The 25941-nt window shown below is 37.4% G+C and overlaps 1 protein-coding gene across 1 annotated transcript; it reads right to left on the bottom strand.

Moving 5' to 3' along the window:
• Nucleotides 1-12358: 12358 nt before the first annotated feature.
• PDCD6_1 (Programmed cell death protein 6) lies at nucleotides 12359-22624 on the bottom strand. Its single transcript, XM_051216722.1, has 5 exons — nucleotides 22260-22624; nucleotides 22103-22182; nucleotides 21998-22059; nucleotides 18841-19154; nucleotides 12359-14598 (listed from the first exon to the last, which is right to left on the bottom strand). Exons 2-5 carry the CDS (start codon nucleotides 22147-22149, stop codon nucleotides 14497-14499), a joined length of 525 nt encoding a protein of 174 aa, XP_051065318.1. The 5' UTR covers nucleotides 22150-22182; nucleotides 22260-22624; the 3' UTR covers nucleotides 12359-14496.
• Between the last annotated feature and the right edge of the window lie 3317 nt (nucleotides 22625-25941).

Consider the following 25941-nt stretch of genomic DNA (forward strand, 5'->3'; position numbering starts at 1 on the left):
TTTTATAAACACATTCAAATATTGCAGTTTCTCTCATATTTGTCTGTTTCTCGGTCGATCCAAATATACTTTAAAAGATAAACATACAGAGTTAGTAAAAATACTGCACTCGAGCTAAGAGTAAATCATAAATCATTGATCAAGAAAAACGGCACCACTCGTTTCATCATCGGAAAAGAGAACACCAATGGTTTACATATTCTTGTACTGGTAAAATCGAAAATTAATATTCCCATGTTGAGGCTGCAACCCACTGGATTTCAAATAACCTAAGGTCAATAGTTAGATCAACATACCAGACTCATTTATTAGGTACAGATTTTGGTTCTTGCCTCGGACTGCAGTTCAAATGTCAAGATTGGCGATACTATCTGGTTTCTCAAAGTGATTCGGGTGTGACAGGATTCACATCAAGATCTTAGTGGACGAAAGTATAAACGGTCACCACTTCAGGTTACCATAGTCAGTATGAAATTCCTCCTGTAACTATTCTTGGGCTACTACCGGTCCAAAGCCCGAGTAACGGAGGATGGTTGAAAATGGGGTCGACAACGCAACCCGTAGAAGAAAATTTCGCTAAAAAACGTCGACTAGAATAAACAAACTAAACAATTTAAACTCTGCCCTGAAAGCTGAAGGAATAATTATGATGCCTCATGGCGAAGCCGATGCCTCTTCTAGCAACCAGTGTAGAATTTAATTCAATCTACCGATATTCTACTAGAACTGTAAACGTGATACTGGCGACACCAGAGTCTATGTACAACAAGAACAACTTGGATTCAAACGTTATCTGTTTCTTAACGTAAAAATAACAATTTGGCTAGCACAATATTTAAAGGAATCATTGTCATTAGGTGCACCGCACAAACACACCAACCTGTACTGCATGTCATCGAAATAAATAAAAATTATGAGTCACACTAATATAACAGGATAATAATAACCTTCAACTGGCGGGTTACATGCAACAGGGATAGTCTACCGACAGATTAGACCAGACTGACCTGGTGGAATCTTAAGCAACACTTTTATTGGTTAGTTATGAACATAATTAACAATCAGTCAACAATTTTTATGGGTACATTGAGTGTTCGGACAATGTGGGAGACCATGGAGACCAGTCAGCTGATTACGGAGATAAAGAAATTCAACTTGATGGTTCTCGGATTCAATGAAACACATTGGACCCAAACTGAACAGAGATAGATTCGGGAGATGCTGCTGTACTCTGGTCACGAAGAAGAAAATGCCCCACACGCACTCAGGAAGTTGACAAGATTCTGTCCAAAGAAGCACGTAATCCACTTATAGGATGGGAATCTCACGGATCTAGAATCATCAGACCATCATTTAAAACAAAGGAGGTGGAGATCACAATGAAGGTTATCCAATGTCAGCAACGACGACAATAAAGACCATTTCTATGAGAGGCTGCGATCGGTCATAGCAAAGTGCCTAAGAAAGGACCTCACCATCCTGATGGGAGATCTAAACGCCAAGGTCGGAATGGACAACACCGGATATGAAGATATCATGAGACTACACGGACTGGGAGAGAGAAACGGAAATGAGGAGTGATTTGCAAATCTATGTGCATCCAACAATTTGGTTATAGATGATACAATATTCCTACACAAGCGAGTACACAAAGCTACATAGATCTCACCGGACCGCACCACTGAGAACCAGATAGATAATATTTGCATCAATAAAAAATGGAAGATGTGAGAACCTGGAGAGGAGCTGATATAACTTTAGATCACCACCTAGTTGTGGCCAACCTAAAACTAATGCTAACAAAACACTGGCAAGCTGTGAAAATAGGATTACAAAAGTTCAACACAGCCTTCCTTCGAGATACTAACACACTCAACAAATTCAAGATAAATTTCAACACTCCCGACTGTAGATGGTACCCTGACGCGGTGGTCAGGCTTGCCTATCGTGATGACCCAACCGAGCTATGTTGGCCGGAACATATGCTCCTGCGGGTTTTACCATGCCAGGCAGGTCGACTGGAGGACGGTAAGACTAAATGCAGCGACTCAAGGTCTGAGGGCGAAGTCGTACTGCTGACTGTAGAGGGGTGTGACAGCAGTAAGGTGTTTCCCTTGGACAAGCAGCATCTGCAGCGATGCTGCCTTCCCACAAGGATGGAAGAGGTTAAAAAAGGTCGACCCTAAAAATGTCACACCTCGCCTTACCTCACGGATTCCCTTTGACGAACGAAGCTAACACATCAAAAACCTTCCATAAAAACCGTGCGCGACCGGCCCTAAGCAGTTGTCCTTTGGGCTCTGCGGTCACGCTCCCAGGTCGTTAAGACCAACACCAGTCCGACTTCCTTTTCAAGGTTCCTCAAGAAATACCCTTCCACGGTGTGGGTAGCCGGGAACTGACGTCAACCCTCATACCCGTGACAGCACACGAGAACAAGTTGGTCACATTCAAATCCATCCTACACCTTTTCATACCTCTCTTATCTCCACGACTAACCCTCCTCACTTCCCCTCATCACCTCTCACTGCTACGGCAAACGATTCGAGTACGCGGAACGTTATTTCTGGTCTCCTGAAATCACGCATTAAACTACATGTAGGAGTTCTTAACGTTGGACACAATACCAAATAGGACAGCAGGCTTCCTTAGTAAGGACTTTATAATCTTGCGCCATCGATGTGTGCTGCATCTTTAAAACGTGCATACAGGATCCGAGTAGCGTCATTCATTTGACCTCACCATGCCAAAATAAAGAACCAACTCGGTTCACGCTTCATGTATCTGGAAGCCTTGATGCTGCTTCCCGCAGCCTTGCTGGAGTAGGTATGGCATTAAGTTCTAGGGCAGAACTAGCTCTCTTAGACTGGATCCCGGTAGACAGTCGTTTGTGCGCTGTCCGACTAAACGGAACAATGAAAACTCGGAAAGATAGGGACACTCGTCGTTGCCTCTTCGTCGTCTCTGCCTATTCTCCCACTGACTGCAGCTCAGATGATGTAAACGATGAGTTTTACAGAAAGCTTCCCGACCTTCTCCGAAAGGCTAGGCGCACTGATGTAGTAATAGTCGCTGGTGACTTTAATGCTGAAGTAGGGTAACCAAGCGAAAGGGAAAGACACCTGGGTGGGTTTCACGGTGTCGTGGCTCAAAGAACAGATAATGGCGACCGTCTGTTGCAGCTATGCTCAGAATACCGCCTTTTTCTTACAAATACTAACTTTTAGCATAAGCGAAAACATCCGTTAGCATGGCGACTCCCGAATTCGTCTCAACACTGGACCCAAATAGATCACATCACTATCAGCCACCGATGGAGGGGCTCGATAGAAGACTGTCGCTCATTCTGGAACACGTGCTTAGATTCAGATCATGCTCTAGTGCGAGCGCGTATTTGTCTGCGTCTTGCTGGACGTAGGAAAACGCTGCAAGGAAACCTCTTAGGGCCCTACTTAATGATAGTCAAGCTATGAGTATATTTGAGGGACAACTAGAAAAACAGTTAGGCAGCCATGTATGTGATGCCCACCCTGAGGCAGCATGGAATGACATCCGAAAAGCTGTGGAAACAGCAGCGATGTCTGCAAGTACGGTAAACCATAAGGTTAGGGAGCAACACTGAATCTCAGCAACATCTACCGCACCGCTACATTCTCGAAAACTCATCCCATCTGGCTCTGGAGTTGACAAGGAGCGGAATTAGCCTGAGTGCAGGCTGATAAGAAGCCTACTCAATGATCACAAACAGTGGTGGGTAGCGAAAGCAAGAGAGGTGGAAAAGGCAGCGGCAATAGTTAACAGCAGACAACTGTTTAGACTTGTTAAGGAAGCCGGTGTTAGGAACCCAACTGTTAGCGAAACTATCTCAGAAAAAGATGGATATATTATTCATTCTCAATCCAAGAGTTTGGACCGATGGAAAGAACAGTTTAAGGATCAGTTCAACTGGCCTTCAGTCACACTTTGGTTTTTCACGATCTCCAGTCAACCTGAAAGGCAAGTTAATGTAAGTCCTCCGACTCTTTACGAAGTTGAAAAAGCTATAGGAAATCTGAAGCGAGGGAGAGCAGCAGGCCCTAACAGGTTTACGCCTGAGATTTTTAAGGATGGTGGTCCAGTATTAGCAGTGAGATTGACTGAGGTCTTAGGTAGAATCTGGGAACTGGAAGTAAAACCATCTGATCGGTCTCAATCACTGATTGTGCTAGTCTATAAGAAAAGATGAAAGTCTTCTTGTAACAGTCACAGAGGAATCAGTTTGACTAATATCGTGTCTAAAATATTAGCTTCAATAATACTTCGATGCCTAACCAAAGTTCGTGAAGAACAGACTAGAGAAAATCAGGCTGGTTTTCGACCTGAACGTGGTTGTATAGATCAGATATTCACACTACGTCAGGTTCTAGAACACGAACACATATTCAGACGCCCCATAATGGTAGTATTTCTCGACCTTAAGGCAGCGTTCGACTCTATTGTTTAAGAAAGAGGACAAATCATATCAAAAATACAAAATACGTCGAACGATACAGCCTGTGCTATACGGCAAAAGGTTTCTCTTACAAAAATTAGCGTACCAAACAACAAAATAAATGGTTAATATACAAGACTTCAATACCTGAGAATCAATAAAATATGTTCCCAACAAGATGGGATCAGATATCGATCTGCAGGGAATCCAGCAATCTTTCCAAGTAGACGGTCAAAGGTTAACAGTTAGACAATGAACCAAGCCATGACCTTGGGTTCAGTCAAACACAACCTTATTGGCAATAGTCCGACGATATGCAACAAAAAAAAGTAATAAAGGGTGAGTATTTAACCAAAGTCGCATAATAGAGGCTCGGACGAAGTAGACTGAAGAACACAAAGTGTGGTTAAAAGAGATCTGAATAAAGGTTAAACACATGACAAGGCGAAGAAACAAATAAATAAAAATACTGCTCAACAAAATACCTTGGAGGGATTTTAGGAGTTTTATTTCCGTTACACCTCCATATCTTAGGGAAAGCACGGAATACAATACAATAGATGCATTTAAAAGATTTGGACTTTGCAGATGACCTAGGTCTTCTATCCCATACACATGAGCCAATGCGGGCGAAGGTAGCTAATGTAGGAGCAGCCTCTACATCAGTAGGCCTCAACATACAGAGGGGGAAAACCAAGATCCTCAACCACAACACGGAGAACACCGACACAATCACACTAGATGGAGACATCCTGGAACAAATGGAGATATTCACATACTTGGGTGGCAACATCGATGAACAAGGAGAATACGATGCGGACGTAAATGCAAGGATTGGCAAAGCAAAGACGATATTCCCACGGTTGAAGAACATATGGAACTCAAAAAAATTGTCGATCAGAATCAAAGTCAGAATCTTCAATACGAACGTCAAGACAGTTCCACTGTACGGAGGTGAAACTCGAAGAACTACTACAACCATCATCAAGAAGGCACAAGTATTTATAAACAGTTGTATACACAAGATACCCAATATCCGTTGGTTGGATTCAATCAGCAACAATATACTGTGGGAGAGAACAAATCAGATTCCAATTGAATAAGAAATTAGGAGAAGACACTGGAAGTGGATAGGACATACATTACAGAAATCATCAAACTGCATCACTGGGCAAGCGCTAACTTAAAATCGTCAAGGTAAAAGGAAAAGAGGAAGATCGTGGAACAAATTGTGTCGAGAATCGGAAGCAGATATCAAAAGAATGAACAGAATCTCGACAGGATTGCCCAGGACAGAGTTGGATGGAAAATGCTGGCGAGAGGCCTACGCTCCTCCATGAAGGGTAATAGGTGTAAGTAATAATCAGCATAAATAAATTTATTTCCTAAAAAATATTTGGAACAAATTTATTTAAAAAGTAGAATAAAAATCAAATGACTTTCCGAAATTACCTATGAACTGTTTAGTTCAACTTGTTTAGTCCTTATGCCGTGCGAATATATCACGTGATAAAATCTCCAATTAGGACACGAATTAATGACCTTGACACTGAAACAAACAATTGATGCATTAATATGCACCAGGAGCCTATAGTCAACTTTGAGTTCTTATTAGTCCACTGACATAGTAGCTTTTCACTTTTCTCAAATGGTTCAGCCCAGAACACAAATATCAGCCTCCACCATATGAATCATGTATTTCATACACACACTGTTCATCTACAAGTAAATCAGACCGCATCACACCATAAAATAGAAAATATCATTTATACAAAATCAAGCCAAAAGTAGCTGTGAATGTGAGAGACTGTAACTAATAAATTGAGAATAACTTAAAAACAGTAAATTGTATACTAGTAGTCAATAGGTCAAATGAAAGCTTGTAATAAGAGGAATAAGAATATACATATAATATAGCTACATAATAGCTATACGATAAGAATATATGTAATAATAGTCCATAACTAATTTCTAGCAGTTACCACTTATTTATTCTTCATTAGAATATAGCACAACCACTTGCTCTTCAGTCTTCTGCAGTAATAAGGATAGGTGGTCTTTTTTTAAATCAGAGAAACGGTGTGTAACGGTTAATTTGGGAATACAAACCCAAGAGTCGGATCTATCACATATATAAGGAAGTAAATTCCATTAGCTAGTAAGTAGATAGTAAGTTTTCCAATACGTATCACTCATTAGAAATATTCGGAAAAAATTAGTAAGATAATACTGTATTACCATTTCAACGGTCAATGGATTTCATCATTAGAATTTGTATTACGGTTACTAAACTATACGATTTTATCAAAGATGGATAGTGGCTAGCAGTGGAATACAGGACGCGCGTTTCGTCCTATTTGGGACTCGTTAGCTGGGTGTACCTGCATCCCAGAGCTGAGGTTCACTCCGGGACTCCAACCCAGTGCCATTCGCTTTAAACATCATCGCGTTATCTACTTATCTACTAAGTCCTGATAGCCACCTGCTTGTGTAATGGGGTGAAGCTTGTGACTTAAGGGTATATCAAGGCAATCCGCAAAGGATCCCAACATGAGACTGATCAATTGCAATCCTAAATAATAATTAGAAGATAAAAGTAAAACAACAACAAGTGAATTTATGCGATTTTATATTTCTGTGCAAACTTTAATAAAGATCGAATATAGAAACCGTTACGTACTTTATAATTCACTTTAGTTTGTAGTTATAAAGAGAAAAAAATCTTTATCTTTAAAGAGATTATTGTTGCCCTGAAATTATATAGTGATTAGGAGTATTTGAATTATAGTATGAACTAAGAATCCCAGGAATAACGCAATTGGATCAAGAAGTACTAGATAAGCACTAACGAATGTACTGTATTTGGAATTCGAAATCAAGCACTCAACGAGTACAAAGGAATCATTAGTTCATTCAGACACCACATCCGCCACGACTTAAATTGGAGTCTAGGTGTCTGTAATCGATTGTACGTCTTCTTCTCAAGTTCATCTTGTGTCTGTCGGATAGTGTATTGGATAAAGACTCTATATTATCTAGAATGTACTCATTAGCATTAGAATTAACAACCGAAATTGGAATAGACTCACCTGGTTCCTGGAATTGTATTTGATAAACATGTCGATTGTGTGTACTCAAGTCATTGATGTCTAGAATTCGCACAGTAGATTTTCAAACACTATCCTCCCCCACGAAATAATGTTAGATCTTCATATCTCCAAGTTATGAATAATGTGGCTTCATTTATAACATATTTCTCACATTGATCAGAGTAAACTTCGTGATAAGGAAAAACAACAATTGATATGAAATCATCCGAATTGTAATCAAACTCAAGCTCATTTAGTACTTGTGCTTCGGATTGAACAAGTTTCCCACAAGAAACAAATGCATTGTGAGGACAAATAATATTTGATAGAACATCAAGATTTAACTCTTCTGAAATAGTTTCCTCGAATTTATTTAGAATGTCATTGTAGAGCAAATGATCACTAGAAAAAATCAGCATCTATCAAAACAACATCAGGTTTTCGATCATAATTATGTTCATATATTTTCCTCAGATTTGCAAGGAATTTCATTAGAAATAAGTGAATCATTAGGAAAAACCATATCTGGCACAATAACATGAGAAATCCGACAAATTGATTGATTAGAAACCGTTGTCTCACAAGGATTCTGAGTTTTATTTAACTCTGAACTGCTATATGACTCTACATTGTCTTTTGAAATCGTTGATAAAGATAAATGATCATTATGAATACTCGACTCAATAGAATCAGAATTACAAGACTTAATATTAGTTGCAATAAGATGAACATTAGTATTACTGACTGACTGAATATGTCCAATATCACCACATTTAAAGCACTTAGAATTACGAAGTGCACATGAGATACATGGGTGAAACTTGCCACAAGACAAACATTGACCAAACTTGTGCCCATCTTCGTGAACTGTATCGCAACTCCTCAATGAACTGTTATCTGCATAACATTGAGTATGCACTGGCTTGGGATGACGTAATGTAGTGGAATTTTTGATGTCCCGATTAATCATTTTACGAAATTTTCCTCCTTTACCGCAATTGAAATTTGTATACTTAACATAGTCTATCAGTAGTTCCTTGAGAATTGTATAAGAAAGCGAAATGAGCTTTTCCGGTAAAGCCAGAGTTTTTAATAAGCTGTATGCTTCTTTTCCGATGAATGTGAGGAAATAGGCCACAATATTAACATCCTCAATATCTTCCTTGGTTATAGCCCAGATTTCGAACCTTTCCAAGTAATCCTGTTTCGGTCTGGGCACCCGGGCAGTATCACAGCCCACAAATAAACAGAATGAAATGATAATACTTACGGGAAACACTATAATTGCTTCGATTAACAGTCAAACAATTCAAATTATTATTATTATTTTATTTAATGTCATTTATTCCCAATCTGTGTATCCTTATTTTTCGAATAAGTCAGCAGCTTGCCTATGGTGAAAACTCGGTTCTGTCTAAATGTTCTCAAGTAACTGCCTGGTTGAAAGAAAGCTGCAAAGGGCTGGCTTGTGTAAGTCCTTCACGACTTCCTGGCTGGGGTCCTGGAGATGGTGCGACACAGTGGCTAGAGACGTTATCAGATATAGCTCAGAATAGAAGCCAGTGGCGATCCTGCTGTAACTTTCTTTCAATTTCTTCATAAAAAGTGACCGTAACTTCTTTAACTGAAAGAATTAGTTCTGATTGTACCTTTCCGTCTCCTCCATTATTATTACTACACTATCTTACACTAATCTGTGGTCGTTATTGTTCTATTTTTTTCTTCTCTCTTATACACACCTTACATTCTTTTTCTCTTCCCATTCTCATTGTTATTATGTGGCGCATATATATCTGGTGCCCCCTTGTACTAATATCTATGTGTTCAAATAAATAAATCACCGAATGAAACTCATCAAAACCAGTTTTATTCATAGGCTTGATGGCAAACAGACGTTTAGATTGACTCCTTTCTCCTATTGCTGAATAGGTTGAGATAGGTCGCGAAGCTTCACGACCAAACCATCCAGCTCAGAGAACAAAACCTCATCAAAATCATCCACTTGAGCTACAAATTTTCTCCACCAATGGTTTGTTCATAACTAGTATTGATTTATAAAGAAACTATCTTTAGTAGAACAACAAAATTATGTTATCTGGAATTAACGATAGAAAAATCGATGACCGCTCAAGGTCATTCCAATCATTCTAAGTAAACAGAGATAAATAATTATCATTCCATTATTATTTCTGTAACCCTATCTGACCTATATTGATTTTGATTATTAATATAACACATTCATTTAACTTATATGCTTATTCAAGTTAATATAACATGTTAGTTATTTCAACATTAACAATCTTAAATATACTTACTGTTGTGGCGGTAAATACCCCCCCCCAAAATAAATAGCTCTGTAAGTCTTCGACATTCGACTTGTAGCATCTTCATTGTTACTGTAAACGACGTACTTTCCCTTAAACCTGATTAGTTTTCAAATTAATTTGGATGGATAATTATAGAATTGAAAGAGAATTTCTTGATGAGAATATTCTTCCCTAATATATATCTATATTCGTGTTAAAATTTAATGGGGGAATTTTAAATTATTATCTTGAATAGAATTTACAGTATACAACTATATGAAGTACTGTAGTGAACGGTAACATAGGCGAGGATAACCAAATGTATTTCAATAGGAAATTAGAGAATCTTTTAGTGAAATCAGATAATCATACAGTAAATACATCATTTGTAAAATGTCAATCAATTGTCTTAAACTTGATTATTTCTTCGTTCAATCATTCTCTCTCCTTAGACCTTCTGCCACTAGTCAATTCACTTTTGGTTAGTGATACATACTACTTATATATGTCAACATCAGTAGTACACACCACAGTACAAATACATACTGAATGAATGAATTGTTTGTCTTTCAACCGGAGAAATATTACATTTAGTAATGAGATTCAACCAAAAATCTCTTATATTGACTATGGTAGTTAACATCACCAATCGCTTACTCCAGTAATTATTAGTAGGATAAAGGTTAGTCGGATAACTGAATGATTATAAGACAAATGCTTGAACTAATAACACAAATTCAATCTTAGTTCAAATATGTCGTGTTCATTAATCTTTTTCGTGGATTAGTTGAAGTTAGACATAAACACCTTTGGATAACGGCCACCTCAGTAGTCTAGTGGTTAAGCGCTAGCGCGCAAGACTGATAGGTCCTGGGTTCGGCTCCCGCGAGGTGGAGTCGTGGGTGAACACAGTCAAGGAGGGGTCCCACAATAGAACGAAGCGGCCGTCCAGTACTTTCAGGTTTTCCATGGCGGGCTAGCTTCAATCGACGCCTGAAATTACTACAATCTCCACAAAACCCCTTCTGATAGTAACCTTTTCCTTATTGAAAAACCGAAGCTACTTTTTTATGTAACAATGTAAAACTTCTGGTCTACACTTCAAGTGCTTTAAAAGAACATTAATTACTTTGAGTCTTAAACGTTTTTCAATTGATATCCATTTGTGACATGATTAAATGAAGTAATACATTCACCGAACACCTCATACAACTAAACTTCTGATGTATGGTAATGAAATTAAAGTATGATTGGTCAATGAGCCTGGGTCAAACAGTCACAGCGTTGGGACTATAATTTAAGGACGAACCAATCATGAATAAGATAACAGGTTTCGGCACGAAATTCACTGATCCATTTGGCTGAGTCGAGTTTTGTCATTATAGACGATGTCAGTACGTGATTAAAACATTAAATCTAATTTCTAACCTTAACCATCAACTGTAAATCGTAATTCGAATTCCTCACACAGGTTTATAACCCTTAGTTGGTCCTAATTATTAGGTGGACACCCTCAAGGTCACTTTAGCGTTGCTAAAAAGTCATCCATAAATCATAGTCTCACTGTCACAGCCTACGGAGTATTAAATATTTGGTTTAACGCCTTATTGGTGATTTCTATTCTGGACTCTTTGTGTGTGACTGCTTGTAATTATATTGAATAAAGTATACACTAGTGTAAACCTGGTTCTCTATTCTGGGTTGTGAATCCTGGTTCTGATATAACATGATTAGTCTTATTAACGTAAAGGCGAGGATTGGCAAAGAAAGGGCCGCATTCCTACAATTGAAGAACATATGCATCTCAAAACAACTGTCACCCAATGTTGAAGTCACAAACTTCAATACGAACGTCAAGACAGTTCTACTGTACGGAGCTGAAACTTGGAGGATTACTACAACCATCATCAGGAAGGTATAAGTATTTATAAATAGTTGTCTAAGCAAGATACTCAACATACATTAGCCGAATACCATCAGCAACAGCCTTCTCTGGGGGAGAACAAACCAGCCTCCAGTTGAAGAGGAAATTAGGAAAAAAACAATGAAAATAAATAGGACATACATTACGGAAATCATCAAACTGCATCACTGAGAAAGCCCTAACTTGGAATCCTGAAGGGAAGCGAAAAAGTGGAAGCCCAATGAACACATTATGCCGGGAAATGGAATCAGATATGAAAAGGATGAATAACAACTGGAAAGGATTGCATAGGCAGGGTTGGATGGAGAATGCTGATCGGCAGCCTATGTTCCATTGGGAGTAACATGCGTAAGTAAGTAATATACTTCTAACAGAGGAAAATATTGTAAACCATCAGTTATATCAATGTCGATATATATTAATGAAATGGTTAATTTAAATGAATTCTCAATTACTAGCTTGAAAATAAAGCGTATTTGATCGTTGATATGGTTACTTGTTCAGTATAACAAGATTATAACAACAAGCAAGGTTGTTGTTGTTATCAGATAATTATTTATTTATGCACAACTAATCAATAAGAACAAAGTTGTATATCAACTAAAATTTCACCAAATCAATAAATAAATTTGAATGTTGACAGATAGTACTATTTAATCAATAATTTAGTGTAAGTATACGATTTACAAAATCGATACATCAACTACTTCTAAGTAATCACTGAGTTATATATTTTAGTTCTGTTATGCCACGATAAGTATGATGAGTAGTAGTTTTTTGGATCCATTTAGAGACCAGTACTATACGTATATTTTTATCGTATAATTGCTATGTAACTAAACTATTCATATTCATGCCGCTCTTATTATGAGCTTTATTTTGACCTATGAACTGTTATTATACGGTTTACCATTCTTGAGTTATGCCTAGTCTTTCAATTACAATCTCCCACACTCATAGCCATATTTGGCTAAATCTTGTACAAATGTTACTTTCCATTTTATGGTACGATGTAGTCTGTCTGGATAGTATATAAACCCAGTATGTTTAAAATAAACGACTCATACTTCAGAGGCTGAAATTGGTGTCCTGGACTTAACTGGCTGGTCTAGGCTAGGCGGGAAGCAGGACCGATAAGTACTCCAGATTGCTCGTACGGGTTTTATGCACCATTGGTTCGATCGATAATTCATTGCTCTCTAATTGGCGGTATCATTACGTTATACATTAGCAGGGCGCTCAGACCACAAGTTATAACACGTTTTACCTAACAGTGGACACTAACAAAGAGGAACATAAAGCACTGAGCTACTAACAAGTACATTATAACTAACTGGTCATTTGTCATTTACACTCAATCTAAATAAATAAATCTTTCAATTTCTGACTTATTTAATAAAGAGTATTCCCTAACCCTTGAACAAATGAATTGAATGAGGTTCGTAAATAAACTGTGACGAGAACCAACGAAATAAAAATGAATTCATGCTATTCTACTAGAATGTTTATTCTCGCTCTTTTCAAAATGATAAAGGGAACTATGTGTATGAAATTTTTTAATTATCGAATGATAGTACTGATTGAATTAAGTACTAGTGTGTGTGTGTGTATGTATTAGTTAGTGAATAACTGATTTCTTAAAATGACACTTGAGTCCACATACCAACACTTGACTAACAATATACTCTTGATATATTGCTTGAATTTGAGAAGCTCTCTCCCTCTGTGACACCAATCACGACTATCAGCTTGTAATTTAAAAATAGTTACAAATAAACCCCTGATAATTACTTACTAACATTCTATTGGTAAGTCAATCAGAAATGACCTGTCGAGAAATCATCGGTGGCAATCAGGAGTGACCTAAAGGTTAATGGCATTTCACTGGCTAAGAAATAGACAAATTTCCTAAGGGTTACAGTGATATATATATATATATATGTACGGATGGGTATTTGCGTATTTTATTCGCCCAAGTATTCAGTTGAGGGGTTAGCACGTAGCACACTGTGTATCAGTAACAGATCCCATACACTATTTATCATAAAATGCTATTTAGGAATTTGCAATTTCTGTTTTATTCGTCCTGAAACTCCTCTGTTCAGAGTTGTGAACAAAGAAGTTTCCATTCCTATTGATTAATTTCTGTTTTAACATGTTGACTTGTTCTTTCTGTACTTGCAAAAGGCTGTATACTTGATTTATTTTCACTTGATCTTATTTAATAAATCTTTCTACTACTCAACTATTAATTATAAATGATAGACTTGAACCCCTATTCAATTAATTTGATTTTATGCACAATAGAGTCGCATACCACTAACACTGACCTCTATTTAGTGTGTTCAATAAATTCATTATTATTACCTGCTGAAAACAAAAACTATTCGCATAGAACAGAACAAAGTAATTGCAATTTTAGTTGTTGTTTTTTTTAATGAAAAAAGTGAGTATATTGGTTATAGTAGTAACCTCACTGTAGACAATTACATGAGACAGACAGATATGGTCTCCAATTATACTGTATATTCACAATAAGTTATTTAGATAATTACATAATATTCCATACTTATGTTTGTTTGTTTCTAAACAAGAATATGGGTCAAGTATAATAACTTGATCAATATAAATAAGTAAGCACTATTATCTTTACAATCTTAAAGAATAGGATATTGATAATATTTGACCATTAATAATAATGTTGAATTAACTAACTACACTGAATGCAGCAGTTAAAAATTGTTCATAACTAAGTTGTGCCATTCCATTTCGTTGATAATCATAAGGTCTGAATACATCAGTTAAATTCTGTAACAATAATAATAATAATAGTAGTAATGATAAAATGAATAGTTTAATAGAAGGTAAATGGTATACTGGCTTAAAAAAACAAACAATATCATTAATACAATGAACTTTTTAATTTAAATTAAGTAATTCTCTAGGTACTTAGATATAAACAACAATCTAAGTGTAAGGTTCAATGATATTACCCGGTTACCTAAATCGAAACAATTGGAGCGGGATTAGAACATGAATTAAAAGTCGAATGTTTTACCCACCAAGCCACTGCTCCATAGTTGTGTAATTAATATCCTCAGCTATTATTATACTGAATTAATTGACAATAGTAGAAAGGAGTTAACAATGATAAATGAATAATATTATGATTAAATATCATAGAATGTAAAATTTTACAAGTTAGGTTCCTTAGTAAAATGGAGGTTTAGCGATGATGGAACAAAGTTTTCAAATAACACCGATGTGATGCAGAAGAATTAAGCCTAATAATTAGATCCTGATTTATCAAAGACCGAGTAACCTACAAGGCTGATACCTAGCAAATGAGTCACAAAGAAGGTGAAATTGATTACACAGTAAGTAAGCAGCTTGAGTCAAAGAATTCAACTCATTTCAACGAGAATTATGAATGGTAACTTTTGAGAACTATTTATGGACCAATACGTTACACATATTTTTATTGTATGATTGGTAAGTAGCTAAACTATGCATATTCGTGTTCCTCTTATTAAAAGCTTTGTTTTGACCAATGGACTATTATTATACGATCTACCGTTCTTGAGTTATGCCCAGTCTATTAATTACGGTCTCCCACATTCACAGCCATTTTTGGCTAGATCATGTATAAATGTTATTTTCTATTTTGTGGTATGATGTGGTCTGTTTGAAATGCATGATTCATATCACAGAGGCTGAGATTGATGTTCTGGACTCAACAGGCAGGGAGAAGGACTGTAGACTGCTCGTACGGGTTTATGCGTCATTGGTCCGGTCGATAAATCACTGTTCTCTAATTGGCGGTATCATTACGTTATGTATTAATAAGACTTAAGTTATGACAATCCAATAGGTCTGACTATGTAACAGTGGGTTAGAAATATATTCAAACAGCAAATAAAACACAATGATGACTGTTTTAGTTCTATACAAAATCATAGTATGATTAGACAAGAAGCTTATTTTCCTTAGACTGCTAGTTTGTTTAAGAATTTACATTATTACACACAGACACACGCATAATTCGAAAACCTACCATTGTATTAAACCATTAAATATAGATGAAAAATCACTATGTGGGGACTAGAATGTACGGACGACTCTTTATGAATTAAATAAAATAGTGATCACCAGTGCTAACCGGAGAATGAATGGTTTTTAATAATGTAGCAAGCAATTACGGGTATAATTCGTTACTGCATATGATAATCAGCTCACATACAACTTGTAAATATTCTTTATCAAATAATGAACACTTAGAATACCACTGAAAACCAGAGACTAATAAACATGTTTTAGTCTTCTAAGAAGCCTCAAACTAGGAAATCAATAAGTGATTATGTAGCCTTTAGTATTCAGTAATAAGGATAGTGGGTTGACGGACCTGTGTTAATCCTTGCAGCTCGTTTTCCAGTTGAGACACAGCTTCTCTGAAATATTCACTGATGGGATTGATACCATTTGTTCGGAGAGGGTTTTCCAATCATTGGCTACTCGATGAGAAAAACGGAACCCCACTCTGAGTTTATGAGATCGCAGGTTTTGAACCTTCTTGCTATGGCCTCGGATAGGATTAGTTCTGGAGGGAGCGAAAAGATGAGACGTATTGACCCTCAAACTGTTATTAAACATACGGAATGTCAACATCAGGTCACTTTACGTTCTACGATACGATAGGAGGGAAAGGTTTAGGAGTTTTAAGCGCCCATTGTAAGGGAGATTGAAAATAACCTTCAATAAATTTGTTCCCACAAGTTAGACATACTCGAATGTGTTGACAGCAGACTGCTGTCCAAACACCTATCTGACGTTGCAAGCTCTATTTATTTGATATGCGGCACGTCGAAACAACGATGAAACAACAACCGGCCTTACTCCAAGAACAGATATGACTTAAAGTCTTCAGCAAGACAACGTGGACTACAGTGTATTCCTCCTAAAGTCACTAACCCAGGAAAGAGAAATAAGACGAAGAAACAGTTACCTCTAAGGGAAATGTAGGACAACAGGACAATCGTGATGAATGCTGATTGATGGAGTCAGTCTACATGATAGTTACTAGTAAGCTCTGACTTAATCAATCATACCGCAACAGACAAGTTTCAGTAAACTGATAGTCTTTGATAAATCTTTCAGTGGGAGATGCCACTGAAAAATCTCTCAAACGATGGGAAGGAAGAAACGGTATATACGACAAGAAACATTTGAGCGTTCTTATTCATTCACATCTTCAAAACCTCAATTAATACATTTGTTAATTTGACGAATGATATTGGGTTATAATCCATATGATTTGTGGAATTAACGACCCATAACTTGCTTCTATGCATCGTCTAAAATTAATTACAAGCTTCTCAACTTCAGTAACATTTGCAAACTTAATAACGATATAGTGTATAAGATGTTGGCGGATAGTGGGTTAATGAAAAGTACTTGAAGCATGTTCGACTTAATTGAAAACAGAATAAACTACTCTAGGTTGAAAATTGATAGTTCATTCTGCAAAACATAATGGTAAATCTACACATGCAGCACGATGAGACGTTGCGGTTGAGCCTCCGGTTACAAAGGATAAGGTAAACAAGTCCTTCATATTGGCTAGGTAAATAAGTACACATGGGTTTCTGTAACATAGTATCCAACAAACGGAAGATATTCTAGGATCTTGGGCTAGTGGAACTATTTTTTCGATTAGAAATAAGGTTAAAACACTAAAAGCATTTGTAGCAATTCCTACTTATGGACAAATATATTAATCTAACCTTTTTGAGTTACTAGGTACACATATGTTTGACCTTGTCAGCTGTTCACTTATTACCTTCAGAGAACTTGTATGTACATATATTTGTCTATCACATATTCTTTTATCCGTACGAAGCAATGCAAAATCACACTCATGGAAATTGAGTAGGCTCGTTTTGCTTGCTCTTACCTGCATATTCTTATTGTCTGTCCGAAAAACGGATTAATTTGTCTATCAGAAAGTCAGCACAAATCACATAGGCGTGTAATAATATGAATTGTTACAGAGTGGCTTGTAGTATGGAGCACAGTTTTAGCAGAGCAGCAATAACACATCGTAAAATTAAATCTTTAGAATCGGTTGCGCATTAGAAGGAAAATAAAGTCAAAGTGAAAGATTAACAAGGGGAATGGAAGGAAATTTAGAAAACATTGGAGACAGTTATTGATAATCCCGAGTGATGTTAAAGTACTGACAATCAATAGTTCTTAAATGCTTTAATCATGAAAGAGGACTACTCGATGAAAGTGAGGAAAAACCTATTTGAGTATCAATGACCTTTTAGGTCACGGAGCTTGACCGAGAAGCTCAATAGATAACGAGTTGATCGTCTTGTTAATAGTATTTTTCGCTACATACGCTTTATACTTTCCAAAACTTTCAGGAGGGATCAGAAATCATTAATCAAGGGAGTGTATGCTCTGTTTATGGTTGAATGTTTGTAATTTCTTTTTCTAGCTGTACATCATTACTGGGGGTGTTAATAATCCATCCGAAACATGTGAAACCTATTACACTACAAGACAATCAAGAGCATAACTTGGATGTCTGACTTTAAGTTTTCTGCTACCCCACGGAATTTTTGGTATGGTAAGATCTCGAGCAACAAATTCCTCGGGTTATATATAGTCTCAGTCATCATGACAAGCAAACATAAAGTAAAAACTGAAAGCAGAAGTTATGTCGCATTTCAGAACAAATACATATCTAGCTTTCAAATTTGGTTAATCATAAAGAAAATAAGGACATGGGCCAAGTCAAGTTGCCACACTATACATCATCAGGGTAAGTTGAACGAGATGAAAAGTAAAGTAATGAAAACATTACCGATAGCCGAAGGGATTACGATATTCCAGAATGTCCGAACAACTCACATTCCTAACACGATAAATAAGTTACACAGGTATTTTTAGGCCTTTTATCTTTATTTATTTTCGTATATCTATCACTAAAACGTTTTGACGCACAAAAATAGGAAACAATATGGAAGATAAAATTTTGAAAGTTACCTTTAAACAAACACATGCCAAGATAAAATTATCAAATCCTACTGATCCGCGGCGATTTTTATCGAATTTTCTAATTAAGAATTGTGAAAATTCTGGAGACAATCGATAACCAAAGCTTGTTAAAGCAGTATGAAACTCTCGACAGTCGATTGTACCGGATCCATCTCTGTCATATGATCGAAAACATTGTTGCCACTGTTGTACGTACTCAAATAATTGAGAGAATTCATAGACATTTATAGTGCCATTCATATCTTTGTCAAACATACATATCATCAGTTCAACCGTTTTGATATTGAATGATGTCCCCAATCCTGTTTTGTGTGGGAGTTGTTAAGGTCAATATTTCGGAAAAAATAAAAAAAAAACAAGGATGATACAAAATTAAACTATAAACAGAGAATCATATAATACAGTTGCCAAATAATTACATTTACGTGAGAAATCGATCACCGTAGAAACAGATTTTTATCGAACAGCGAACCTTACAATCAGCAACAGTCGATAAGAATAAAAACCTTGTTAAACGAGTTAATTATGGATTTAATCCAATCAAATTGTTCCAGTCAGTCAGTAACAACGTAGAACTTCGTACGTACGTACATCAGTTCGAGTTGCCACACCACATTAGCACAGAGATGCAGTGGTCGATTCAAATCCCGTAGTGCTAGATGTAGTAAAATTATAAGCTGTAATCAGAAAAATTAGGGCTTGAAGATGTTATTCAAGGAGTATAATCCAGTGAAATAAATTTAGAAAGAGAAAAAAGAAAGGGACATGAAGAATTCAGAAGACTAGAATTTGGGAGAACAAAAAGAGTGGATGCACCTGCAACATTGCAAACGATTTTGAGCCATGTCATTCAGCGTCCCTAACCATCGGTTGCTAACATCTCGCGGTCCCCAGCCAGGTAGTCTACACCTAACAACATGGCTCAGTCCACTTGTCAGTGACTTCATGAATTTGTGTCACGTTTTGGTCTGGCCGCTCCTAGCTTTCTTCCAATCTACTCCAATACAACAAAACATCACACATCGAGGCAGTCGGTCATTGAGCATACGTAACACATGTCCCAGCCATCTCAACTGATGAAGTTTCACTACGTCATCAATTGATTTGCCATCCTTACCTAACACCCGTTTCCTAACAAATATATTACTTACTCGATGGTCCCAGGATATACGAGCAATGTTTCGAAAACACCTATGATCAAATACTAGTGACCTACGGATATCCTCTACTCTTACCGGCCGTGTTTCACTGCCATAAAGTAGGACGGAACGAACTGTTGCGCAGTAAACCCGTCCTTTGGTTGATAGACGGATATCACGCCTACGCCATAAATGACGCAAGTTGGTAAAAGCTGGTCCAGCCTTCTGTATCCGTGCTGAGATTTTATCACACACCAGACCACAAGGGATGATGAGACTTCCAAGATAAGTGAAGCGGTCAACACTCTCAACTACTTCACTCCGTGTCATTAATTCGGGTGTCAATGCAACCCAACCGTGAAGTAACATTTTGCATTTCGAGGGGGAGAATCGCATCCCGAACATGCTTGCATTATTGCTTAGAGTGGTCAGAAGACTCTGCATTTTGCCAGTGTCTTCACCAAATAAAACTATGTCATATCAAATTGTTTCATTTTAGTGTTTATGTAAACCAAACAGTTAAGTACCTGTTAATAACGAGCACATTTTATTGGGTTTGCGTAGTCAGATGAAACTATATATGATCCTCTAAAATATCCCATAAAGGCCTTGTGTGATAACTAAGGGGGGAATTAGTTTGGTCAGTATGAATTTCAAGGTCTGTTATAAGAATCAAAAAACGGTTGGTTAGATTTCTTCAAAAGCAAACTTTCTGCATATATGCAACCTTTAAACCTAATCCTAGAAGTACTAAATGACGTTTTAGTCTTAAGCAACTTCTAGAACACAGGCTAAAAGTTATTTACCGAAGTTTAATTGGTCTACTTAAAACTAATGATGAACTGACATTTTGGTCGACTTTTTTCTTAATGGAGGTGACTCATAACTTATCTGAGTCTCCAACGACTGGTTTCACAATTGAAGACAGTCAAGTCATCTGGCTACGGAGAAAATATATTCTGTTTTAGTCGAGACTGTAATATAACATGCTTTGATGCATATGTTTTAGATTGTAGCCCAGAAAGAGCAAAATATATGCGAATAATGCCTCCAACCAGAACCTTTCATAACTTCATTTTGACGTGCTTCTATATGAAACTAAAAAGCAATTAGCGCAGTTGAGCTATTACCAGGGCACGAAGTTTACGGTTATATGAAGTGAACGAGCGTAGCGTAATAAATGCGAACATCGATACTTGATTATGTAGACTCGAATGACGATGTTTTATACTAACTCCAGTTAGTTTAAGTACGGATACGCCAGCTTTTTTCATCGCTGCTGATAAGTACAAATGAAACTCATCAGTTCAAACTACTATGATGATAGAGGTGTGTAAGCTTATTGAGCATCTCAGTGACACACTAGTGTCAAAGCCACTGCTTTTTCAGCGTGACTTCTTGTTTCACCTGAAAAAACCTTAAGTCAATACTCATGAACAACAACAAAGGGTTTTTTTATTGAGAAGCAAATATGTTACATTTTTTTCTCAAGAGCTGGACACTGACGAAAAAGGGAAATAGTTTGTCGACAAGAATGGTTCAAACTAGCCATCAGTTTCTGTGAGGCGGATAAGTTTCACACAGCCAGGAAAACTTACTTGTGAACCAATGCATTTTACAGTAAATGCTGGTACTAAGTGAGTGTAAACAATATAAAATCTGACTGTGTCCAAACAGCCAGTCCATGTCTTATTCAAGATACTAACACATTCAACTGTGTCTAACGCTCCCTCCAGAACTAATCCTATCCGAGGCCATAGCAAGAAGGTTCAAAACCCGCGATCTCATAAACTCAAAGTGGGGTTCCGTTTTTCTCATCGAGTAGCCAATGATTGGAAAACCCTCTCCGAACATATGGTATCAGTCCCATCAGTGAATATTTCAGAGGAGCTGTTTCAACTGGAAAACGAGCTGCAAGGATTAACACAGGTCCGCCGACCCAATATCTTCATTACTGAAGACTAACATGAAGAAATACGAATGCATTCAACAATTTGTAAACTAACCGTTGGATAATGCCTGCTGCAATTCATTCGCAGTTATGGCTCCCTTTCTGTTCCTATCAATTCTATCACGGGGATTTACTGTTAGAAAACCCAAGTTATACTTACTGGTTGAATACGTTCGCAGCCACACTACTTACGCCGGGTTGTTGCATATTCAAAAGTAAGTAATTGTCAGGGTCAAATAACTGAAACAACGATAGCGTACAAAAACTCAGTCATTAGATAAAAAAACATTGTTACGAATAAATAAGAGTATAAGTACCTCCTTATATTCGCATCTGCGTTATCGTGTTTGGTTCTTGAGTGTATGGAAAGTGTATGGCGGCCTGCTTGAATATCTGGGCCACCAATTCCTCTGATATAGATATGTCTTCAAGTTATCTGTTTTGTTGTTTGTTTTAGTACATCACTATGTCTTTTGTGCTCATAATCTATTCAGGCGCGTCTATGAAAAGTTTACAACCTTTCGCTATACGGGGTACAAAAAGGTACAATCAGCGACATTATGGTGGGTGGCAATATGCATTGAAACGAATGAACATTAATCTAATGTGGATTGCCGAACTCCTAACATCTAACTGGTCATCATTCAAAATTTATCGTCACAATCGATCAAGATATAAGAATAGGAAACTTGTTGAAATACTTTATGCTGAGAATTCTATGTTGTACCAAAAATATAATGTTGAATTAAGCTTCTAATAATAAAATAAATAAATAATACAGATCGTTCATATCGATTATTCAAGAAACTTAGATTGCAGAAGTTTTGTTGAGAGACGTGTGTAGTGGTAAAAAAATCCCCAAAATCAGTAGCTCTATAAGTCTTCGACATTTTATGCCGACCACATTGGTTCTAATAGGCCCACCTAGCTGAAGGCGCTCGGTCACGCATCCGCACCAGGTCACGAGTGGGAACGCTGTGCTCAACGTCTCCTGCAACCGCTAGCCAGTTTAGATCATTCGCTTCTTGGTATATTGATAACCTGACAAATATATATTCGAACCTCCTCACTTCTGACTTTTGACTTTACTGAGTGATCGCTATTGAACTACAGGTTTCACTGGTTAAAGTGTTGTCAAACTAAAAATACCTGTAGCACCTTAAAGTGGATAAGTTAAGGCATCTAGAACTGAGGTTAGAACTGCAATTAGATCTGGAGGTGGATTTCATAGCTCCCGAATGTGGTGTATTTCGTAAGGTATGTTACATGGTGAAATATCTGGAGCGCTGTCCTATGATTTACCTGAGTGTACTAGCTATCAGCCATTAGAATCAGCCGAACAATTTATGCTATAAAAGCTGGTCAAAAGGAGACAGTTAATCAATTTCTTAAGACAGCTTAATAGTGGGCATTATAGTAAGCCCATTATATTATTTTACTACCTACTTGTTGCGATTTAGACATCTGGTTCACTATGTAATAGTGTATAATAGTCTGTTTGAAACCATATAGGTATCTCAATCATTATCTATCCCTTAACTGATTACAAGATTGAACAATCAATAAATTTACCTACGTATCTATTACCATATATATGCTTCGAATTTTTACTCACTCTTTCACTTTCCAGCACTCTGGTCTGCCTGCAAATTTCATTTATGACTATGAGCACATTCTACCAACGGCTGCTTTTCGAGCTATTGCATATTATCGAGTAAATTTACAATGCTATCAAGAGAATTCACTTATTAAAATACACATTTAATGGGACAATAAATATTGAAGTCACTTTGAAAGGGATTAACCTCCACAAAATTGGTGGCTTCTTCAACATTACGGAGTGCCTGAAAAGATAGTCAATATCATACGGAATTCTTATGATGTATTAAACTGCAAAATCGTGCATGGAGAACAGCTGACAAACTCGTTTGAAGTAAAGAACGATGTCAGACAAGGTCTCTTACTTTTACCCTTTCTCTTTCTCCTCGTGGTCGACTGGATCATGAAGACGTCAACATCTGGGGGAAAGCATGAGATACAACGGCCAGTTAGGATGCAGCTGAACGATCGAGACTTCGTAGATGATCTGGCTGTTCTATCGCACATGCAACAACAAATGCACGAGAAGACGACCAGTGTAGCAGCAGCCTTAGCGGTAGTGGATCTCAGCATACACAAAAGGAAAAGCAAGATTCTCCGATACAACACAACATGCACCAATCAAATCGCACTTGATGGAGAAGCTTTAGTAGATGTATAAACCTTTACGTATGTGGGCAGCATAAATGATGAACACAGTGGACCTGTAGGGTCATTGAAATGTCACTAAGCCCTAGTCAAATTATCCGGTAGTTGGATAGTTGAATACCGAACAAAACATCGATCCTCCCAAGGTGAAGGCCAACCAACGCACATCAGTTAATCGTATGCCATGGATTGGCCCGTGCGGCAGTGGTCTTACCTTCGATTGTATCTACTTTAACCAATATATTTCTGTAATAGCGTCCCCTGTGTTGTACAGCCTTCAAAACATCTATGGTACCTTGTGACGTCGATGGGGTAGCCCACGTAAGGTGCTGACCATGAGGTGTGACTTCGACATTAGCTAGTTTGTCGCACCATTCACGTCTAACTCGAGTAGACCTCCAATCATTTCGATATAGATAATCTACGTTGGCGATCTACAGACCTGATAAAGATGTGAATGTGTGGACCAGCAAAGCAAGAGCAGCATATCTACAACTGAAGAACATCCGGGACTCGAAACAACTGTCTATCAACCGACATGGAAGTCCGAATTTTCAATACAAATGTCAGGCCAGTTCTACTGTATGGAGAGGAAACTTGTAGAACTATGAAAGCCATCATCCAAAAGATACAAGTGTTTGTTAACAGTTGGCTACGCAAAATACTTCAGATCCGTTGGCCGGACACTATTAGCAACAACCCACTGTGGGCGAGAACAAACCAGATCCCAGCAGAGGAAGAAATTAGGAAGAAGCGCTGAAAGTGGATAGGACACACATGGAAGAAAGCACCAAACTGCATCACAAGACAAGCCCTCATATGGAATTCTCAAAGACAAAGGAAAAGAGGAAGATCAAAGAACACATTACGCCGAGAAATGGAGATAGACATGAGAAAAATGAACAAGAATTGGATGGAACTAGACAATAAGGCCTGTGACAAAGTGGGTTGGAGAATGCTGATCAGTGGCCTATTCTCCACTGGGAGTCATAGGCATGAGTAGTTAAGTAATGAAATTTGTGAGCTGCAGTTACAACACGCACCATTTCCCGGAAACTTCTTTACACATTGTGAACAGTTTTATGTTGGAATTATCATCATAATTGATAACAGTTTGTTGACACTGCTAATAAACTCAGTTATGACATTATTTCCTTGCAATTATTACGTTATATTCGCATATATAAACTCACAGTGGAAGTTTTTTTCTATGAGTCCTCTGTTGCTTGCTATTGCCTCATTTTCATATCACAATCCTTGGTTTATTATTGTCGCTGTTGTTACTTTTGTTATTTGTCCGTATAATCTTGCTTAGTAAAGCTGTAACCCCCCCATCTAAATCCGCTTACGTGGGTGCCGTATCTGTATTTGTTCTTCCATTTAACTCTATAAAAGCTGGACTCTGATTTGCAAGGCTAGAAATCTTTTTTGTTGCACATGGAAACACAAGTCTAGACGCGGAATATATTTACCAAAACATGTTGTTGCCAAACGACATTGTAGAACAAAGTATTAGCCCAATTTTCAAACCATATTCGGACACCATACGATAATTTAAAAAGAGAGGTCATTCGCGTCAAATCTCTGACCAACCAGTAGACAGTCTACCAACTTTTGGCTAGCGTACAGCATACACCTTCACCGTTGAAACGGGACACAACGCATATGCTGAGGAATTTTCTTATAGACAAACGCCTAATTTATCAGTTGTAGGTCAAACATATTCCTTAAGACATTCGATTAACATTGGCC

This window comes from Schistosoma haematobium, chromosome 6 (assembly GCF_000699445.3).
Source record: "Schistosoma haematobium chromosome 6, whole genome shotgun sequence".
Classification (NCBI taxonomy): Eukaryota; Metazoa; Platyhelminthes; class Trematoda; order Strigeidida; family Schistosomatidae; genus Schistosoma; species Schistosoma haematobium.